The following is a 21,656-nucleotide window of genomic DNA, read 5'->3' on the forward strand; positions in this document are numbered from 1 at the left end:
TGCAGAACACATACAAAAAACACAAACCGTTGAAATGTACTACATGGAAACTACTGCAGTTACGAGAAATTCGGGATACAAGATGGAAATCACTTTTCCGTGCACAAAAAAACTAGCCGGCTCACAAAAATCAAGGCTCGACATTGCTAATTAAGAAGCAAATTAAGTCAAAGTAACAGTGCATGAAGGTAGAAATACACGGGTTCCCCTGACGCTGTGTTCTAAATGCGGTATTTGGAAGTCAAGGTCGAAGTAGAACAAAGTTGAGTAAAGTCAATAGAGTTTTTCGAGAACCGGCTTCTTCGGCTCGGCTCACTAAAAATAACCGGCTCTTTCGGGTCCTAAACGGCTCTTCGGGTTGTTTTTGCTTCTTTAATGAAAAAGAAAGTGGGTGGGACAAAGAAAAAGAGAGAGGGAGAGGGGAAAAAGAGAGAATGAGAGTGAGAATATGAGAAACAAAAGAGATAAAAAGAAATAGTGAGAGGAGGGAAAGAAATAGAGGCGGAAAGAAATCCAAAGAAAAGAAAAAAGAGGAGAGAAAGAAGGGGAGAAAAAGAAAAGGGAAAAACAAGAGAGAGATGGAGAGAAAAGGAAAAAAAAGAACAGAGAGCATAATAAGGTAAAAAGACACAGAGAGAGAAAGAGAGAGGAAGAGAGAGAGGGAGAGAAGAGAGAGAAGAGAGAGAAAGAGAGAGAGAGAGATACGAGTACAGCGTTTATGAGAGGCACTTGGCTTTGGCAACATCACGTGGACATATTTCTACTGTGTTCTAAATGCAGTATCTTGAAGTCAAGGTCGAAGTAGAACAAAGTTGAGTAAAGTCAATAGAGTTTTTCGAGAACCGGCTTCTTCGGCTCGGCACACTAAAAATAACTGGCTCTTTCGGGTCCTAAACGGCTCTTCGGGTTGTTTTTGCTTCTTTAATGAAAAAGAAAGTGGGTGGGACAAAGAAAAAGAGAGAGGGAGAGGGGAAAAAGAGAGAGTGAGAATATGAGAAACAAAAGAGATAAAAAAGAAATAGAGAGAGGGGGGAAAGAAATCCAAAGTAAAATAGAAAAAGAGAAAATAAAAAGAGAGGAGAGAAAGTAGGGCAGAAAAAGAGAAGGGAACAACAAGAGAGAGAGAGGAGAGAAAAAGAAAATATTGGTAAAAAGACACAGAGAAAGAAAGAGACAGAGGAACAAAGAAAGCGAAAGAGACAGAGAGTAAAAGAGAGAGAGATAGAGAGTGAGAGAAAAGAGGAGTGCGAGAGAGAGAGAGAGAAATACAAGTACAGCGTTAATGAGAGGCACTTGGCTTTGGCAACATCACGTGGACATATTTCAACTGTGTTCTAAATGCAGTATTTTGAAGTCAATGTCGAAGTAGAACAAAGTTGAGTAAAGTCAGAGTTTTTCGAGAACCGGCTTCTTCGGCTCGGCTCACTAAAATAATCCGACTCTTTCAGGTCCCAAACGGCTCTTCAGGTTGTTTTTGCTTCTTTCATCCCTACACGACCAAATATTATGTAAAATTATGCACAAAATGGCTTAAAGGAAGAGGGGGAAATAGAAGAAAAAAGAAAAAAATACTAAAATGAAAAAGTAGTGAAAAAGAGAAAAAAAGAGCAGGAAAAAAATAATTAAAAAAACTGATAAAAAGGAAGAAAAGAATGCAAATTACTCTTACATATTAACAAATGGAACACTTAAACCCAATAGCACCACTCTCACACATCACTAGGATATTTCCAATTCATTTTCTCACTCACTCAATAGGACAGTCTCATACGAATATCCAAAACAAGGTTTAAAGTTAAATGAAGTACTCTCACATATCTCCCTTTCAATAAAATGGAAGAGGTGAGATCTCTCACTCTCACACACACATCGTTAAAACATTCTTATAGAAATCCAAGTCAAACGTTCTCATATCATTCCAAAAGCTGTCGGACACACAAGTAAAACACAGCAAGTGAAACCCTTTCTTGTTGGTTAAATGCTCTCACACACACAATGTAAACATTCTATTAGTCAAATACTCTCATACAATGCCTTTAACAGGCACACTAGTGAACCTCACACATATATTCCAAACCTGAAAGCAAATTACTCTTACATATAAACAAATGGAACACTTACACCCAATAGCACCACTCTCACACATCACTGGGATACTTTCAAATTATTTTCTCACTCACACAATAGGATAGTCTCGTACGAATATCCAAAACAAGGTTTAAAGTTAAATGAAGTGCTCTCACATATCTTCCTTACATTAAAATGGAAGAGGTGAGATTTCTTACTCTCACACACATCATTAAAACATTCTTATAGAAATCCAAGTCAAACGTTCTCATATAATTCCAAAAGCTGTCGGACACACAAGTGAAAGACTGCTACAAAAACCACAAGTGAAACCCTTTTGTGTTGGTTAACTGCTCTCACACATAAGTGAAACAGAAATGAATCAAACACAAACGTAAACCATGCTCACAATAGCACCACTCTCACACATCACTAGAGTATTTTCAAATCATTTTCTCACTCACACAATAGGACGGTCTCATACGAATATCCAAAACAAGGTTTAACGTTAAATGAAGTACTCTCACATATCTTCCTTTCATTAAAATGGAAGAGGTGAGATCTCCCACACGCATCATTAAAACATTCTTATAGAAATCCAAGTCAAACGTTCTCATATAATTCCAAAAGCTGTCGGACACACAAGTGAAACACTGCAAGTGAAAACCTTTCGTGTTGGTTAACTGCTCTCACACATAAGGTAAACAGAAATGAATCAAACACAAACGTAAACCATGCTCACAATACCGAGAGAAACATCGTCATATGAGAGGTTTAGCACTTCAACAATCATGCAACAGAAATACTCTCATACAATGCTTTTAACAGGCACACTAGTGAACCTCACACATATATTCCAAACCTGAATGCAAATTACTCTTACATATTAACAAATGGAACACTTACACCCAATAGAATAGCACCACTCTCACATATCACTGGGAAATTTTTAAATCATTTTCTCACTCACACAATAGGACAGTCTCGTACGAATATCCAAAACAAGGTTTAACGTTAAATGAAGTACTCTCACATATCTTCCTTTCATTAAAATGGAAGAGGCGAGATCTCTCACTCTCACACACATCATTAAAACATTCTTATAGAAATCCAAGTCAGACCTTCTCATTTAATTCCAAAAGCTGTCGGACACACAAATGAAAGACTGCTACAAACACACAAGTGAAACCCTTTTGTGTTGGTTAACTGCTCTCACACATAGGTGAAACAGAAATGAATCAAACACAAACGTAAACCATGCTCACAATAGCACCACTCTCACACATCACTAGGATATTTTCAAATCATTTTCTCACTCACACTATAGAACAGTCTCATACGAATATCCAAAACAAGGTTTAACGTTAAATGAAGTACTCTCACATCATTATAGAAATCCAAGTCAAACGTTCTCATATAATTCCAAAAGCTCTCGGACACAAAAGTGAAAGACTGCTATAAAAACAAAAGAGAAACCCTTTCGTGTTGGTTAAATGCTCTCACACACAAGTGAAACGGAATTTAATCAAAAGTTAAATGAAGTACTCTCACATATTTTCCTTTCATTAAAACGGAAGAGGTGAGATCTCTCCCTCTCACACACGAAACAGTCGATGATGAAGCCAAGTCCTACTTGACAGGAGTGACTCCATCTTCTTGTGTGTTACGCTGTAACACCTCCTCTCACATTCCTTCCTCTCCACTTCCTCTCTCAGATGATTTATGACTTGTCAAATTGCTTTACGCTGCAGGGACTTTGGGGACATTGTCAAGGTGCCCACTGGTCAGCCAGTGACAAGGTTGTGAGAAAAAAAAGAGAACGGGGAACAGTAAACACAAAAAGAGTAAATCGGGCAGTGCATGAGAGCAGCAGAATACGAAAGAGGAAGCGAAACAATGGAAAACGATCGGGAAAACAAAAAAAGTTTGAGGTCACCCGGACGGATCTGTGTTTTCCATGAAAATGTCGCACTTTTGTTTATGAAATGGGTGGTTCTATGTCTTTTGCTCATGTTAATCTCAGAAATGGCTTTTTCTTTGAAGGCCAGCATCTCGGGGTCTCCTCTTCACTGTAGATGTTGACACTCTGGTTTTATGGTTACCATTAAACCAAGCTGCTAACAGAGGACCTGTAAGGCAGGGGTGTCAAACTCATTTTAACTCGAGGGCCACAAGATAGAACAAACATTCTCTCGGGGGCCGGACTATTAGATTAAAGAGAAAGAAAAAGAGAAAGAAATAAGAGAAAGAGAGGGAGCGAAAAAGAAAGTGGGAGGGACAAAGAAAAAAAGAGAGGGAGAGGGGAAAAAGAGAGAGTGAGAGAGAAAATGAGAAACAAAAGAGATAAAAAGAAATCGTGAGAGGGAGGAAAGAAATCCAAAGAAAAATAGAAAGAGAGAAAGAGAGGAGAGAAAATAGAAAGAGGAGAGAAAGAAGGGGAGAAAAGAGAAGGGAAAACAAGAGATAGAGAAAGAGAGAAAAGGAAAAAAAAGAAGAGAGAGCATAATAAGGTAAAAAGACACAGAGAGTGAAACAGAGAGAGAGAGAGAGAGAGCGAGAAAGAGAAAGAGAAAGAGAGAAAGAGAAAGAGAAAAAGGAGAAAGAGAGAGAGAGAAAGAGAGAAATACAAGTACAGCGTTTATGAGAGGCACCTGGCTTTGGTAACATACCCTCTCCTGTCCTCTTTGGTCAGTCCGTCTGCAAACCTCAGTGAACACTCGGCAAGCCTTTTTCGACCCTGACTCCCACCTGTCCTGTTTTTGATCTCGTCTGTCCCCCGGCTTCGACCCGTTTTTTATCCTGACCAGGTCTACTTTCCCGTCCCGGCTTTCAACCTCTTTTCCTCCCCGACCACGTCTTCTCTCCTATTCCAGCTTCCGACTCTCTTCCGACCACGTTTTGGCTCTCCAGTCCCGGCTACTGTCCTGGCTACTGTATGACAGTTAGCTCACCCTGCAACATTTTTTTTATTGAACAATAAAGACACAAATCTACCTCCATACATACACCTATGTGGATATTAGAAACAGACATTTGCTGCTAAAAGTGTCATTTCATACATAAACAATGTATAGGGTGTATTTTGGAATAGATTTATAATAGTACAGTATATTTATAGGGGAAAATACTGTGCTTTTCCTTAAAAAACTGCCTCGGACTCTAATTGGCTCCGTGTCCCTATTTATACCCTCTCCTATCTGTCCTCTTTGGTCAGTCCGTCTGCGAACCTCAGTTAACACCGGGCAAGCCTTCTCTGACCCTGACTCCCACCTGTTTTTGCTCCTGTCTGTCCCCCGGCTTCGACCTCTTTTCGTCCCCGACCATGTCTACTCACCTTTCCTGGCTTACGACTCGCTTCCGACCCCGACTACGTTTTTGCTCTCATGTCCCGGCTACTGACCCGTTTTCGATACTGCCATCGCTCGCCACGGAAGATCCACTTCTGCGTTCAAGGCGACCTGCTTCTTTCGTCCAGCAATCACCGGATGGCAGTGGCTCAGGACGTAGAGCGCTCGTCTTGGGATCAAGAGATCGCAGTTCGAATCCCGGCTCCTCCGTGTTACATGTCAAAGTGTCCTTGGGTAAGACATTGAACCCCTTGACTTGAAAAGCGCTATATAAATGCAGATCATTTCATTTCATAACCCTTTCTCTTTCTTCCGATAAAACTTGTGAGAAACGCAACGCAAGTGGGTCCTGTCTCGGTTCTGACCCTGACAGTGCGCCTTATAACCCAGAAAATACAAGCGGGAGAGATACTTCAGCGTGTTTTACCACTTTTGTCCACTTGGAGTCGCCACGCTCCACACTGTCTGCATTTTAAAAGGCGGGGCCAAACCAGGTAAGCGTCAGCCAATGAGAGTCGAGCGTGCCCTCGTACCTGTTTGGCGTCGTCCAGGTGGCAGGGATGCAGCAAAATCTGCGACGCGGGGAACGTAGCGGTGACAGATACACATTTCTGGACGGTCTTGGAGTCGTGTAACTGTCGGATCTGCTGGCCTGCAGTGTAGATCCATTCCTGAGCAAAGCGGTGGCACAAAAAACTGGTGTTTTATTTTGAAATCTCCAACACTTTTTAAAATATGTGGCATGCCCGTCTTTTATTAGCATATTTGGTATTGGAGTAATCCAAAAGTCATTGAAAGTAATCCAGTTAAAGTAACCCTACCCAACCCTGGTCATCATTTTATTCATATTTAGTTACTTTTGTCTTTATTAGCATATTTGGTATTGGAGTAATCCAAAAGTCATTGAGAGTAATCCAGTTAAAGTAACCCTACCCAACCCTGGTCATAATTGTATTCGTATTTTGTTTCTTTTGACTTTTATTAGCATATTTAGTATCGGAGTAATCCAAAAGTAATTGAAAGTAATCCAGTAAAAGTAACCCTACCCAACCCTGGTCATAATTTTATTCATATTTAGTTTTTTTTTGTCTTTTATGAGCATATTTGGTATTGGAGTAATCCAAAAGTCATTGAAAGTAATCCAGTTAAAGTAACCCTACCCAATCCTGGTCATCATTTGATTCATATTTAGTTTATTTTGTCTTTTATTAGCATATTTGGTAATGGAGTAATCCAAAAGTCATTGAAAGTAATCCAGTTAAAGTAACCCTACCCAACCCTGGTCATCATTTTATTAATATTTAGTTCCTTTTGTCTTTTATTAGAATATTTGGTATTGGAGTCATCCAAAAGTAATTGAAAGAAATCCAGTTAAAGTAACCCTACCCAACCCTGCAGACAAGCAAATGGCCAGGTAGAAAATTGGATTCGGCTGCTTGGAGTGGTCAGGGATGGGGAGTTGCGATACCCAATTTGGCTGCCAGAGGGCGTCGAGCGATTCTGTTTTGCATTTATGGAGTGCCTCAACATGAAACTTAGTTTAAAACACTCTCAGAGGCCTAAAGTACAAATATGTCAATCTTCACAAAAATTGGTTCAGCCATTTCGGAGCCTAGAAGCAGAACCGTCTCAAACCTTTGATGGGCTTAAGCAAAATTAGATTTGGGGCCCCTATTACTTGTTAATTTGCATACTCACTAGAACTCATTCCATGTTCTACTCTCTGAGTGGGCAACTACCGTAAATTCCGGACTATAAGCCGCTACTTCTTTCTCAAACTTTCAACCCTGCGGCTTATTCAGCGATGCGGCCAATTTTTGTCATTTTTGTAATGGCCTCCAGCGGCGCTCGAGTACAAAAGGTAAGATTTAGACCGCTGGAATATATGCGCCGAGGAAGACTGCAACTTCTTGGCTTGTGCAGAAATTCAATTAAACATACCCTCATTATACAAAATGCAAAAAGAAAGGCACATCAAAAAAATCCACCATCACCAACGGGTTCCGAAAAGCCGGTCTGCTGCGTGACAGAGAGGATTGCACAGAATCAGGAGTGGATCGGAGCGTGGGACGACGTCTATATGACAAAGTTTCTTTCCGACACTGAGGAAGACGACTTTGATGGCTTCAGTTCTAAGCAGGAAGATGAGGACGGTTTACCGTGATTTTTACAAGTACGGTATGTTTTTTTTAATGGACCCGTTTACTGTGTTGCGAGCGTGTTGCTACCATTAACTGCCCGGATGAAAGTAATATTATTATCATTAAAGCTTTGAAAACTCTCTCGGTGTACCGTCTATCTTTGTAAATATGTGTAACCCATTTATGATATGTATTTGCAACTGTATATTTTTGTAACGTATTTATTTGTATTTATTTTAGACACTTATTCTGATATTTTGCATGGGCGAATGAAAAAGGAGGGGCGGAACAAACGCGGGCTGACGGGAAGTGTGGTAAAGGTGAGGAACAGACAGACCTGTTTGTGGACGCGGCGGACAATAGTGGATATATATTTTTCCCACCCTTACCTTTGGAAATATACACTTTTTTTCCTTGGATTACTTTCAACGGGACCCGGACTCTGCAGGTCTGCATCAAACCTTAAGTACGGGTATCATTTTCCGTTCATTTTGCCGGCTGTGATTTTTGGACTGTGTACTTTACTTTAATGAAGGACATTTAGTTTCAATCGCGGGACTTAAAGTCAGGGTTGGGTTCGCATGCGGCTTATATACAGGTGCGGCTGGTGTAAGTACAAAATCGCTTTTCCTCTTAAAATGTGGTGGGTGCGGCTTATAATCAGGTGCGCTGGAATCGGGGGCCGCATGTGACATGTTATACTTCTTTTGAAATAGTTTCATCAAAATGGTTATTAAACGACCACACTTAGAGAGCAAAACAGTATATTATGTCCCCGTTTTAAGCACTTCATTTGTCATTTAGTTTTTGTAGTATTTCTGAAGTCATTTGTATGTAGTATTTCCACAGTAATATTTTTTAGTATTTCCGTAGTACTTTTGTTGTATTTCAATCGTGGATTTTTTGTTGTATGTATGTAGTATTTTCGCAGTATTTTGTATTATTACAGTAGTTTTATGAGTATCGTATTTCTTCATTTGTTATTTAGTTTTTGTAGTATTTCTGAAGTAATTTGTATGTAGTATTTCCACAGTCATATTTTTTCAGTAATTCTGTAGTACTTTTGTTGTATTTCAATCGTGGATTTTTTGTTGTATGTATGTAGTATTTTGTATTATTACAGTAGTTTTATGACTATTGTGTTTTTGTAGGATTATTATAGTATTTTTTTAGTATTTTTGTACTATCCCTGTTGTATTTTGTAGTATTTCCATATTAAATGTTTGTTGTATATCTGTAGTATTTCTGTAGTATTGTTGTAGTGCAGTGTTACTGTATTGTTATTTTTGTAGTATTTTTGCGATATTTTTGTAGTGTCATTTGCAGTTTCTAGTTTTCCCTCTTTCATTTTTTTCCCTTTCTTCTTTTCTTCCCATTTTCTATCTTTCTAATTATTTATGGACTAATTTACTCTTTTTTTGCCCATTTTTTTTTTCTTTTGTCATTTTTTTTTCTCCTTTTTTGTTCGCTCTTCCAAGCGATGCTTTCTAATAATTGCCCGGGGAGCGAAATTAGAAGGCAAGCCTGCGTGCTATCAAGGTCAGCGCAGAATCTAGCTAGTGAACATTTCAATGGAATGTTGTCACCAGCATGCTGTCGTTTGTCGTAACGTCGTTTGTAAACATTAGCGTAGCGATTGACGCGCTAACGAGATGTCGCCCGACCAGGGTTGGGTAGGGTTACTTTAACTGGATTACTTTCAATTACTATTGGATGACTCCAATACCAAATATGCTAAAAAAAGACAAGAAACTAAATATGAATCAAATGACTAAATTTTGTGCAGGCTTAGGGAGTAACGGAACACACGGAACGGCAAAAATGATGTTTGGATTGATTTTCATTTTGTTTCTGTGGCATTTGATGTTCGTTTTGCCGGAGATCAAAGAGATCAAAGCCAGGAGGGATAGCTTACCACGTGTTGTGAGTCATCATTTGATTCATATTTAGTTTCTTTTGTCTTTTACAGTGGAACCTCGGTTCTTGACCATAATCCGTTCCAGATCCCTGTTCGAAAACCGATTTGTTCGATCACCGAAATCGTTTTTCCCATTAAAAGTGATGTAAAATCGTTTTAATCCGTTCCAACACCCTGAATGTTTACCATGAACGTAAAAATGAAGCTAACCCAGGCTAATCGTACGTTCGCGTTAGCGTCATCTTCCGTACGAAAGATTACACTAACATGAATGTGTAAAAATAAAAAAATCTGGTCGTTTACACATAATTTAGCACCCGGGTCTCCACAAAAAGTGGTGAGCTGTTAAAGGATTAAAAAAATGAATTATGAATAGGATTTCTTACATTTGTGGTGGTCAGTAGAAGCCATGCTCTATTCTCTCGAAAGATGGGAAACTCGCACACCTTCTTCATATTTTGCTGTTATTTCTTTCTTAAATACAATAGTTGTACGCACTACTTTTCTTTTTTCACCTGTAGCAACTTTGCTGCTCGCACTGACTTTCTTCAGAGGCATAATTAGGGGCTAAAACACTCTGTTCACCGATATTAAAAGCGAAAGCAAAAAGAAGTAAGTGGGCACGTGATAACAGTTCTTCACGAGGGGTGGGGGCCATCTACACCCGTACGCCGCTCAGCATCGCACCCTAGTACCGGCGTTTGAACTCCGATTTTTTGACCGAACAGCGAAGCAAGAATTTCTCGAAATTTTTGGTTGAGAACCGATTTGTTCGAACTGAGAGGCGTTCGAAAACCGAGGTTCCACTGTATTAGCATATTTGGTATTGGCGTAATCCAAAAGTCATTGAAAGTAATCCAGTTAAAGTAACCCTACCCAACCCTGCGCCCGACAATAGCATACGCTCGTGACCTCAATTAGGTGACAATAACATGCTCGATTTTAAAAGTTCAATCTTGTTTGGATTGAGACAAAAGCAGAATTCCATTGTTTTTTTTGGATCAGTCATAGATACTTTAGAATTAGAATTGGAATAAAATATACCTTTATTGTTATTGTTACAACACGGGTTGCATATATTGTGACAACGAAATTGGACGTGGCACTCCAGGTCCACCTCTTACAGTGAGGATAAGGAAAGCAAAGGAGATAAAGGAACAAAGAAGATGTTTGTACTGTCCTTGTTGCAGGCTTTGTTTTCCTCCGGAGGGGCGTGAGGGACAGACAGAGATGGACGGATCCAACTCGATGTTTGATCTTACTGTACACACGGTCCAGTGTTTTTTTCCCCTGGTTGCTCAGTCCACGTATTGAATGAATTTGGGAAGTACAGTCCTTAATCATGCCCGATTAAAGTCGCCGGCGACGATAAAAGCTCCGTCGGGGTGTGCGAGCTGCTGTTTATTGACAGCAGCGGGCAGGAGATTTAGCGCTATGCTAACGTTAGCATCCGGTGGAACGTAAACAGCAACCACAATGTCCACAGTTAGCTCTCCCGATAGATAGAAGGGTCTACACCATACTGCTAGAAACTCTATTTCGAGTGAGAAGTGTGTGTCAATGATTCGGCTGTTATTGCAGCGCATAGTCCCCACCCCTGTTTTTACCGAAGTCTCGGTCGTGCCGCTACTTCGCGGATTTTCAGTTTTCGCGGGTGGTCTTGATCCCCATTAACCGCGATAACTGAGGGATTACTGTATATATATATATATATATATATATATATATATACTTTTACCACTATGAGGCTTTAAATAATACACCTTGTCCCTCCATTGATTCTGATAGCCATCAATTGTTTGTTTTGAATAAAAACAGAAAACAAGAACAAGTTTTAAACTTGGTTATTGTTGTATGTGCTTAACCTGGTTGCGTGCGTGAGCGCCCCCTTTGTCCACGCAGGGCGCCAACATGAGGACCGGAGTCTCTTGCCCGTCCACGGGGCGAGACTCCAAGCAGTTCTGCCTCTGTCGTATTGAACCCGACTGCCAGTCCGAGTCGTCCGGGACCCTGTAGGACCAAAAATTAAAAATCAGGGCTTGGGTCTGGCAACCAACACAATTCCTTTGTAATTTTCTTTATTCTGAATTACAATAAAGACTGAAGTTATACACTATTTGATCTTATCTTACGTAAAGTCAAAGATGCTTGTTCTAAAATCTGACTTCAGTGTTGGAGTGCGAACTCTGGAGGAAGGGTGTCGTACACCGCGCTTTGTGTTGGAATGTGCCTTTTCTTCCATTCTGTGCAGATAACAATGACTTATCACCTCGCCTGGGGGGTTGGAGTGTGCCCCATTCTGTCCGGAGGGCGATGACCTTTCACCTCTCCTCCCATTCTTCAATGGAGGATTGGGAAATTTGCATCATCAGCGCGGACCAATCGGCAGCAGCTTGGTCATAGGGCGTGGACATTTCCTCGGCATGTGTTATAACATGGGAAAACCCTGGAACCCGCTCGTCTCTCCACACGATTGTAATTTGGCATGGCAGAAAGACCCGATTTGTTCAACTCTTTGATTCGGCTAAATAAATTGATATGTGAACTATACTATACGGCTGATTACATTTCTCCGGCTTTTAAACATGCTCCAACTGTAAGGGTTTAGACAAGACACGTGAAGTCTCTTTAGAGTCAGATTTCAGTTTAATAAATATGAAAACCTTACAAGACGAAAAATGTGGCTCATCAAGTGCATCAGGATGAAATATTTCAAATTAAGGGTGGCTGGATAGATCCAAATATTCATATCATAGATACTGAGCCTCTGTGTAGTCAAGGCTAGCCTTTTTCAACCCTGACTCCCACCTGTCCCGTTTTTTTTGCAGCTACGAACTGTTTTGATCCGGACCACGTCTGATCTCCCGTTCCGGCTACGACCTGTTTTGATCCCGACCACGTCTGCTCTACCTTACGACCCATTTTTGATCTCTACTACGTCTACTCTCCCGTCCTGGCTTACGACTCGTTCCCGATCCCGACCACGTTTTTGCTCCCCTGTCCCGGCTATCGACCTGTTTTTCCGTCCCTGACACCGCCATCGCCCGCTACGGAAGATCCACTTCCGTATTCGGATCACAATCGGATTGCGAGAGCGACTTGCTTCCCGCGTCTGTCTCTCTCTCTTTCTCTTTCTCAAAATGCTCTCTCTGTCTTTTTCTCTCCGCTTTTTCTATTGAGCTCTGTCTCTCTCACACACAATCTTTCTTTCGCTCTCCTCTTTTTCTATATAGCTCTCCATCTCCTTTTCTGTTTTCTGTCTCTCTCTCTCTCTCTCTCTCTCTCTCTCTCTCTCTCTCTCTCTCTCTCTCTCTCTCTCCCCCCCCCACCCTTTTTCTCCCACCCTTTTTCTCCCACCCTTTTTCTCTCTCTGTTTCACTCTCTCTCTCTCTTTTCAATTTCTTTCTAAGATATGAATAAATACCCCCCCCAAAAAAATGAATGAACTCATCAAGTGCATCAAGATGAAGAATGACTTCCAAGGCTTAATCCTTGACCGGCTTTGTGCAGTGATCAATTTGAAGAAGTTGTTAATTCAATCTGTTATCTCTCGTCCACTTAATAACACCTCAAAGGTTATTCCTCATTTAGAGGAAGGTGGCCCGGGGGCAGGAGGGGGGTCCCCTGAGAATTGCACTCTTTCTTTCAAGGGATTAACACATTACAGTGCATTTGTCCATCTCTCCATATTATTACAATATTCTGCAGGGCCCCCAAAACAGAGAACGAGGCGCCCGGACAGCTGATTGGTGGACACTCTCTTTTTAAACCCCCGGCTTCCTCTTGGAAGCTGTCAGATCGTTACGCGAACTGTTGCCTTTAGCTCAGTAAGCCTTTTTGTTCGACTCCGTTTCTGCCTTGCTTTTTTCTGCCTGATCTTTGTTGCCAACCTGTTTCCGGACCTGACGACGCCCCGTTCTGCCTGCCTGTTACCTGACCCGTTTTGCCCCGTTACCTGCCTGCCTCCTGCTACCGTCCTCGCTTACGAACCCGAAACGCCTTTGATCTCCAGTCCCGGCCAACGACTTGCCATTCCCGTCTGTCTCCGATCCTCCTCGCCAGACGCGGAAGTTCCACTTCCGCACCGCTCTCTCCTTTTGTCCGTCAGTCATCGGATCGTGGAAGCAAGCCTTACTCTCCCTCTTTTATCAATAAAAACCAAGAAAACGAGCGCTATTGGGTCCTGTCTCCCTTTCTGGTCTGTGACAGAATGTCAGGTCGATTGGTTGGTCTAAGTTGTCGCTGGGTGTGAATGAGCAAGTGAGTTGTCTGTCCCTGTGTGCCCTGCGATTGGCTAACAACCAGTTCAGGGTGTCCACTGCCAGAAGATAGCTGGGATGGGCTCCGGCACCCATACTGAGGATAATCCATCCATCCATTATCTGCACCGCTGATCCTCAGTAGGGTCGCGGGGGTGCTGGAGCCCATCCCAGCTATCTTCGGGCAGTGGGCAGAGGACACCCTGAACTGGTTGCCAGCCAGTCACAGGGCACACAGGGACAGACAACTCACTCGCTCATTCACACCGAGGGACAATTTGGACCGGCCAATTAACCTGACATGCACGTTTTTGGAATGTGGGAGGAAACCGGAGTGCCCGGAGGAAACCCACGCAAACACGGGGAGAACATGCAAACTCCGCACAGGAAGGTTGGTAGCTGGATTTGAACCCATGACCTCAGAACTGTGCCGCACACGCACTAACCACCGCCCCGCCGTGCTGCCCTACTGAGGATAAGCGGTTCAGAAAATGGATGGATGAATAAATATGGACTTTTACGTAAAGTTGTGAAAGTGAAGAACTGAAAAAATATATTCCCACACACACACAAGCAAAAACCGGAAAAATGTATCTGGGACTGACTTGAGTTGAGGATAGACGTTCTCCAGGTACCACTTGAAGGGTTTGCACTTGAGTTTGCGTCTCAGCTCCAAGCGTCCGCTGATGCTGCTGACCACAAAAATTCCAGTGAGACTCAAAACCCGGTTTTCGTCCCCGCCTGTGGGAATCGATGACCGATGTTCCCTGTCATTTTGCAGCGTTCACACAAAGTCGGTGAGTAACGCTTGAAACAACAGTGAGCAACGGCAATCCCAAGTGTGGCAACTGAGTCATTAGCAAACATGTCCAAAACTTGACATCACGTTACATTTTGCTGAGTTTCCGCCAATGCAAAATTATTCTTCACTACAAACGTCATTTGTTTTTACAATTCTTTCACAAGATTTCCATTTCTTTTTTTTCCTTTTGTCGCATAATATTAACATTTTTGGGGGCTTATTGAGTCGGTTGCACGATACACATCTGTATTTAATCACATTTTTTAGTGGAAATACAATGTTGGCAACAAAATTATCTTGATATAATTGGAAATTATTTGAATGCAACACAAACTTTTTCCCTGTTTTTTTTCCATTTTTTTATTCCTTTAAAAATAATCTCATTGCGTTTAGTTTTTCCTAGCTGTTACTTTTTTTCTTTTTGTTCTCTACTTTTTTTCCTTTGTTTCTTTTTCTTTTCTTTTTTTTCCTGGATTTTTCCTTTTTTCTCTTCCTTTTGTTTCTTTTTTCTCAGCTTTTCACTACTTTTTCATTTTGGTATTTTTTTGTTTTTTTGTTCTATTCCCCCTTCCTGGAAGTCATTTTGTGCATAATTTTACATAATATTTGGTCATGTAGGGATGAAAGAAGCAAAAACAACCTGAAGAGCCGTTTAGGACCCAAAAGAGCCGGTTCCTTTAAGTGAGCCGAGCTGAAGAAGCCGGTTCTCGAAAAACTCTACTGACTTGACTCAACTTCGTTCGACTTTGACCGTGACTTCATAATATTGCATTTAGAAAACAGCGTCAGGGGAACTTGTGTATTTTTACCTTCATGCACTGTAACTTTGACTTAATTCGCTTTTTAATTAGCAATTTGGAGCCCTGATTTTTGTGAGCTGGCTAGATTTTCTTGTGCGTGGAAAAGCTCTGGGTAGTGCGCAATTGCGCACACCCGCAGCTTAGAGGGAACATTGCTGATGACCGCTGACATTGAAAGTCCCTTTGTCCTCCAAACAAAAGCATAATTGGCACGGGCATGCCGGGCGTTTGTGTGTAGCAATCTGCAATCAGGAATTGTGGGAGTAATCGCGTGCGTGAATGGGCTCTTACTCTCCGTATGATTTTCCTCGAGCCGCAGGACGAGCCGAGTAATAGAAGAGGCGAAAGTCGTCCATCCAGACTTCGGCTGTGCGCCGTGTATTCCTGACACAAATATACGTGCAAATTTTGCAACATTTATACATATTACACTCAAATGACATACTTTATGCTAACAGTTGTGATCTTAATACCATGTATGCTAAAGCTTTTAGTGTCATGAGTACCGATGGGATTCACCTGCGCCCGCTTATTTGGCGCCAACCGCTTCGGGCTCTGATTGGCTCCTTGTCCATAGTTAAACCCTGTCCTGTCAATCCCCTGTTGTCAGTCCGTCTGCAAACCTCTGTGTGTACAAGGCAAGCCTTTTTCGACCCTGACTCCCACCTGTCCCGTTTTTATCTCCTGTTTGTCTCCCGCTACGACCTGTTTTGATCCCGTCCATGTCCGCTCTCCCGTCCCAGCTTACGACCCATTTTTGATCCCGACTACGTATTGAAATGATCTGCGTTTATATAGCGCCTTTCAAGTCAATGAAGACTTCCCAAAGTGCTTTACAATGTGCTTCACAGCCATGCAAGGCCCCAACCTGCTTATTGGGGGCATTAGGCATTCAGTGTCTTACCCAAGGACACTTCGAAATGTAACACGGAGGAGCCAGGATTCGAACCTGCGATCTCTTGATCCCAAGACGAGCGCTCTACCTCCTGAGCTAATGCAGCCCCTCTTCTCTCCCGTCCTGGCTTACGACCCGTTTCCGACCCCGACCACGCTTTGCTCTCCCAGTTTAGTTGACCCCTAAAACTGAGGGATCTCTGTACTTTGGTAAACTTTTTTCTGTCGACTTTTTTGGAATAGCATTTTTGCAAATACCTCGTTTCCTCGTAGCTTTTTGCTAACAGCAAGATTGCTAAACACTTTTCAGTTAAAACTAAGTAGCCTTAGCTGTTGAAATATCGAAATGAGTAAACTGTATGTGTAGTCATGATTGTATGAGTTGTTTATTTTTAACATTTTTGGTTATTTTAGTCACTCATAGTCATCATTAATGAACTTCATAATCATTCATTCATTTGTAATTATTTATTGATTGATATCATTATTTGTGTCACGGTTGTCATGGCGCCCAATTGGCCCCGCCCGTGTGGTGCCGGCTGCTGCTCGTTGACAGATTGGGTTTCCGTCTATCTAAGCTCAGTACTATCACTCTTCCTTTGTCAGTCCATCAACGAACCTCTCCCCCGCAAGACGTGGGTTTTGACTTGGTCCTGTTTCCTGTTGGTATTTCGTGTCTGGTATTGTTCCGGTTTATTTTGTCCTGTTTAACATCGGTTTCCAGTTTCGTTCCCGTCTAATTTGTCCTGTTTAATTTTGATATCCTGTTTTTATATCAACCCTGTCTATCCTGTCCTGTCCGGTATCGACGCCAGCTGTCCGATATCTGCTCGGGCAATTGGTATCGATCTCTCTGCCTCAGGCTTCCTATCATGCCACGCCAGACTGCTGCCTAACGTGGCTGACTCCCCATTTCCCATAAAATAAAAGGCTTGAGTGAGAAACGTCACGCATTTGGGTCTTGACCCTGTTCCGGTTCTTGACAATTTGACTTCTTGATACTGTCATAATTGCCCTATTTGGAACACCTGTGGCAGCTTGATTGGCGCCAACAGCCCGGACAAGCTGATTGGTGGCCACACCCTTCTTAAGCCCCCGACTTCAGTTCACACTTGGTCAGATCGTTGCGAGCTGTTGTGTTTCACTCAGTGAGCGTTCCCGTCCGACTCCGTCCCTGTTAAAATCTGTTTCCTGCCTGATTCCTGTTCTTCGACCCGTTTCTGAACCTGACTACGCCTGTTTTGCCTGCCGCCTGCCTACGACCACTATTACGAACTTGACATCGCCTCTGATCTCCAGCCCTGGTCAAACGACTTGCCATTCCCGCCTGACTTCTTCCGACACGGAAGTGTCACTCCCGCCTTGTTCGTGCCCGCTCTCCGCCAGTCTTCATATCAAGCACTGAAGCAAGCCTTACTCTCACTTTCTTTCAATAAAATCTGAGAAACGCATGCAATTGAGTCCTGTGTCCGTTCTGGTCTGTGACAGATACATCAATTCATTCAGATATTCAGTTTCTACATTGTTTCAAGCGGTATTTTTAGTTTGCAGATCCGGTTCAGACAAAAAGGCTGGGTGGTGTAAAGTACGTATTTTCCCACTACCTCCAAATTTATTTTGCTCAAAGCCCATTCTCCAAGTATGAAAGTGATTGTCAGCCATTTTGACTGCACACTTGTGAACTAAGCAGGTTTGTTCTGTAGCTTTTTTTTTGCCTAGAATATTCAACTTAAAAAAAAACATCAACAGAACTGCTCATCTCCAGCGCGAGCTTGTGAATTTCCCTGCGGGGATGAATAAAGTATCTATCTATCTATCTATTTAGACATCCATCTATCTATCCATCTAGACATCTAGACATACATCTATCCATCTAGACATCTAGACATACATCTATCCATCTAGACATCTAGACATACATCTATCCATCTAGACATTTAGACATACATCTATCCATCTAGACATACATCTATCCATCTAGACATACATCTAGACACCTAGACATACATCTAGACATACATCCATCTATCTATCCAGACATACATACATCTATCTATCCATCTATCTAGACATACATCCACCTATCTAGACATACATCCATCTATCTATCCATCCATCCAGACATCCATCCATCCATCTAGACATATATCCATCTATCTATCTAGACATCTATCCATCTAGACATCTATCCATCTAGACATCTATCCATCTATCTATCCAGACATATATCCATCTATCTAGGCATCTATCTAGACATCTATCTATCTATCTAGACACCTATCTATCTAGACATCCATCTATCTAGACACCTATCCATCTAGACATCCATCTATCTAGACACCTATCCATCCATCTATCTATCTATCTAGACATATATCTATCCATCTATCTACCTATCTATCTAGACATCTATCTATCTATCTATCTATCTATCTATCTAGACATCTAGACATATATCTATCTACACATCTATCCATCTAGACATATATCTATTTATCTATCTACACATCTATCTACCTAGATATCTATCTAGACATCTATCTATCTAGACATATCTATCTACACATCTATCTATCTAGACATCTAGACATATATCTATCTACACATCTATCCATCTAGACATATATCTATTTATCTATCTACACATCTATCTATCTAGACATCTATCTAGACATCTATCTATATATCTATTTATCTAGACATCTATCTCTCTAGACATATATCTATCTACACATCTATCTATCTAGACATCTAGACATATATCTATTAACTATCTAAACATTTATCTATCTAGACATCTATCTAGAAATCTATCTAGACATCTATCTAGACATCTATCTAGACATTTATCTAGACATTTATCTAGACATCTATCTAGACATCTATCTATATATCTATTTATCTAGACATCTATCTCTCTAGACATATATCTATCTACACATCTATCTATCTAGACATCTAGACATATATCTATCTATCTATCTAGACATCTATCTATCTAGACATCTATCTAGAAATCTATCTAGACATCTATCTAGACATTTATCTAGACATCTATCTAGACATCTATCTATATATCTATTTATCTAGACATCTATCTCTCTAGACATATATCTATCTACACATCTATCTATCTAGACATCTAGACATATATCTATCTATCTATCTAGACATCTATCTATCTAGACATCTATCTAGAAATCTATCTAGACATCTATCTATCTAGCTTTACCTTTGTCACAACACTGATGTTAAAACAAACACAAGGAGAAATGTCATCCCTTTTTAGCTGACAGTTTTCATGCTAACACACGTAAGTTGTTGAGATCATTTACGCATTCGATGCTGTGTTTGGATCCCTACTTGATATATGTGTTGGCGCTACCCTCCGGAAAGACGTAGGGGTGTTTCTTCCGAAACACGTGACCCACACGGCTGCACGGAACAATCTCCAGGCTTCCGCCGCACTGCCAAACCCGGAAGGAGATCTCTGCGAGTGCAAACACACAGAAAAATACATATTTTTGTTTATTTCTAAGCATTAACGTTGTTTGTGCTATGTTAATGTTGGAGTAATGTACATAAGTTATTCAACTTTACTATAATCTATGTGTGTTATATGTTTGCTTGAAACATTGTGCTCACAAAATAGAATGTTCTCACACTAAAAGTTTTCCACTGCACGGTAAGAACTAACGATATGAATCAGTTACAGATTTGACCGCAGGCCAAGGTTCTCTCCTGAAGGTAGCGTGAAGAAAGTTAATCAGTCACATTTCAAATAACAAATTGTGGTGCAAGAACTGCTTTCAACTGGAACATTTAACCTTCAACCTCACCCCTTTCCCCTTAGCAGTTGAAACCACCTTGTAACAAGGGCGTTCCTTTCTAAATAAAAAGGCAAGCAGAGGGAAGTTGTGGAAGAGTGAGTGGAGGATTGTAACTGAAGCAATCTTCCTGTCGCTTCCCTTGCAAGTAAAACCATACACAATTCTTTGTGTCTTTTTGTATGCAGGTTTTTGTTACAAGTGTTGGGTTGAACCTGACATTTAACGACTCACCAAAGTTTTCCCCGCCCCAGATGTCCATAGCCGTGTCGTATTTGCCTAGGTGCTTGAACCACGAGCTATCGATCACAAAGAGCCCGCCGGCGATGATGGGCGTCCTGTCACACATGAAAAACTTTAGGATTTTACTGCTCGTCTTTTATGAATGTATGAAAACAGTACTTGATTGACAGGGTAGGGTCGGTGCGCCGCGTCTTCTCCTCAGGAGATAGGCCCTCCCATTTGAAATGAAGACTCCAATCAAAACCTGATGAATTGAGATTTGCTTTAAGAGGTTTTTGGTGCGGTGAAATGAGGTCTGGGTGAAGTGCGGTTGTGCACCTCCTCGTAGGTCGGCAGAGGCGGCCACGTAGGCGAAGGTGTCCATGTTGATGATGTCGATGACGGGGCTGACCACCCTGGTTGTGTCCTGACAATAGAACGAGTCAAAGCATTTCTTTTAAAAAAAACGCTGTAATATATGCATATATGGTTGCCCATCACCATTAGCGAATGGTAGGCAGGCATACAGGAACAAAAACGGTAAAGGTGAGCAAAGAATTTACAGCAATGTCATGAACCAGAACAGGATCAGGACCTAAATGTGTGACGTTACTCACACAAACCTTTATTTTACGGGAACTGGGGTGTCATGCACGTTAGGCAGATGTCTGGCGTGGAAAGACAGGAAGCCAGAGACCGACGAGATCCATACCAATCGCCCGCGCAGATATCGGACAGACGGGGTTTGATACCGGACAAGACGGGACCGACAGGATTGATATTGAAACAGTACAGGTTGACAGGTATGCATACTTAACCTTCCCTCGCCGCCAACCACCACAACAATGACGTCATCTCCAAGCAACGACATCTCGTTTGCCGAGATCGTCGTGCAGACGAAAACTCCAACCGCGAGACCAAAACAACAATGGCGGATCTGCCTGACGAAAAGTTTGGAGTGCGGTAAATCTTTGTTTAAAAAAAAAAAGTAATCGGGTGAGCATATACGATAATGTGTAACTAGATAGTGACTTTCAGGGTAATGCGTTACTTTTTGGTGTCAGTAATCAAGGTTGTGGGAGGAGTAACTGATTTTCTTTTTTCAGTAATGCGCCCAACACTGGTTATGACACATATGCATCAACAGACTGGGTGAATGACTACGTAAATTGTGAATGGTAAATGGTCTGCATTTCTATAGCGCTTTTCAAGTCAATGAAGACCTCCCAAAGCGCTTTACAATGACCTTCACACTTACATTCACACACACACTCACACACCAATAGCGGCCATGCAGCCATGCAAGGCACCAACCTGCTAATTGGGGGCATTGGGGATTCAGTGTCTTGCCCACGGACACTTCGACATATAACGCGGAG

General features: G+C 41.6%; 1 protein-coding gene across 3 annotated transcripts in view; it reads right to left on the minus strand.

Moving 5' to 3' along the window:
* The window catches only part of galnt14 (UDP-N-acetyl-alpha-D-galactosamine:polypeptide N-acetylgalactosaminyltransferase 14 (GalNAc-T14)), a 144,920-nt gene that overhangs the window by 4,088 nt on the left and 119,176 nt on the right, over positions 1-21,656 (minus strand). The window contains exons 7-14 of one of the 3 annotated variants that reach the window (XM_088325432.1): positions 20,617-20,704; positions 20,467-20,542; positions 20,290-20,393; positions 19,592-19,718; positions 15,626-15,718; positions 14,338-14,424; positions 11,339-11,483; positions 5,948-6,085 (exon numbers count right to left, since the gene is read on the minus strand). In XM_088325432.1, the coding sequence (XP_088181558.1) occupies positions 5,948-6,085; positions 11,339-11,483; positions 14,338-14,424; positions 15,626-15,718; positions 19,592-19,718; positions 20,290-20,393; positions 20,467-20,542; positions 20,617-20,704 (858 nt within the window). Of the gene's footprint in view, positions 1-5,947; positions 6,086-11,338; positions 11,484-14,337; positions 14,425-15,625; positions 15,719-19,591; positions 19,719-20,289; positions 20,394-20,457; positions 20,543-20,616; positions 20,705-21,656 lie in introns of all 3 variants that reach the window. The other 2 variants (XM_088325431.1, XM_088325430.1) reach the window with 2 other exon arrangements.

Source organism: Urocampus carinirostris, chromosome 20 (assembly GCF_059441175.1).
Source record: "Urocampus carinirostris isolate Australia breed hairy pipefish chromosome 20, RoL_Ucar_1.0, whole genome shotgun sequence".
NCBI classification, from domain to species: Eukaryota; Metazoa; Chordata; class Actinopteri; order Syngnathiformes; family Syngnathidae; genus Urocampus; species Urocampus carinirostris.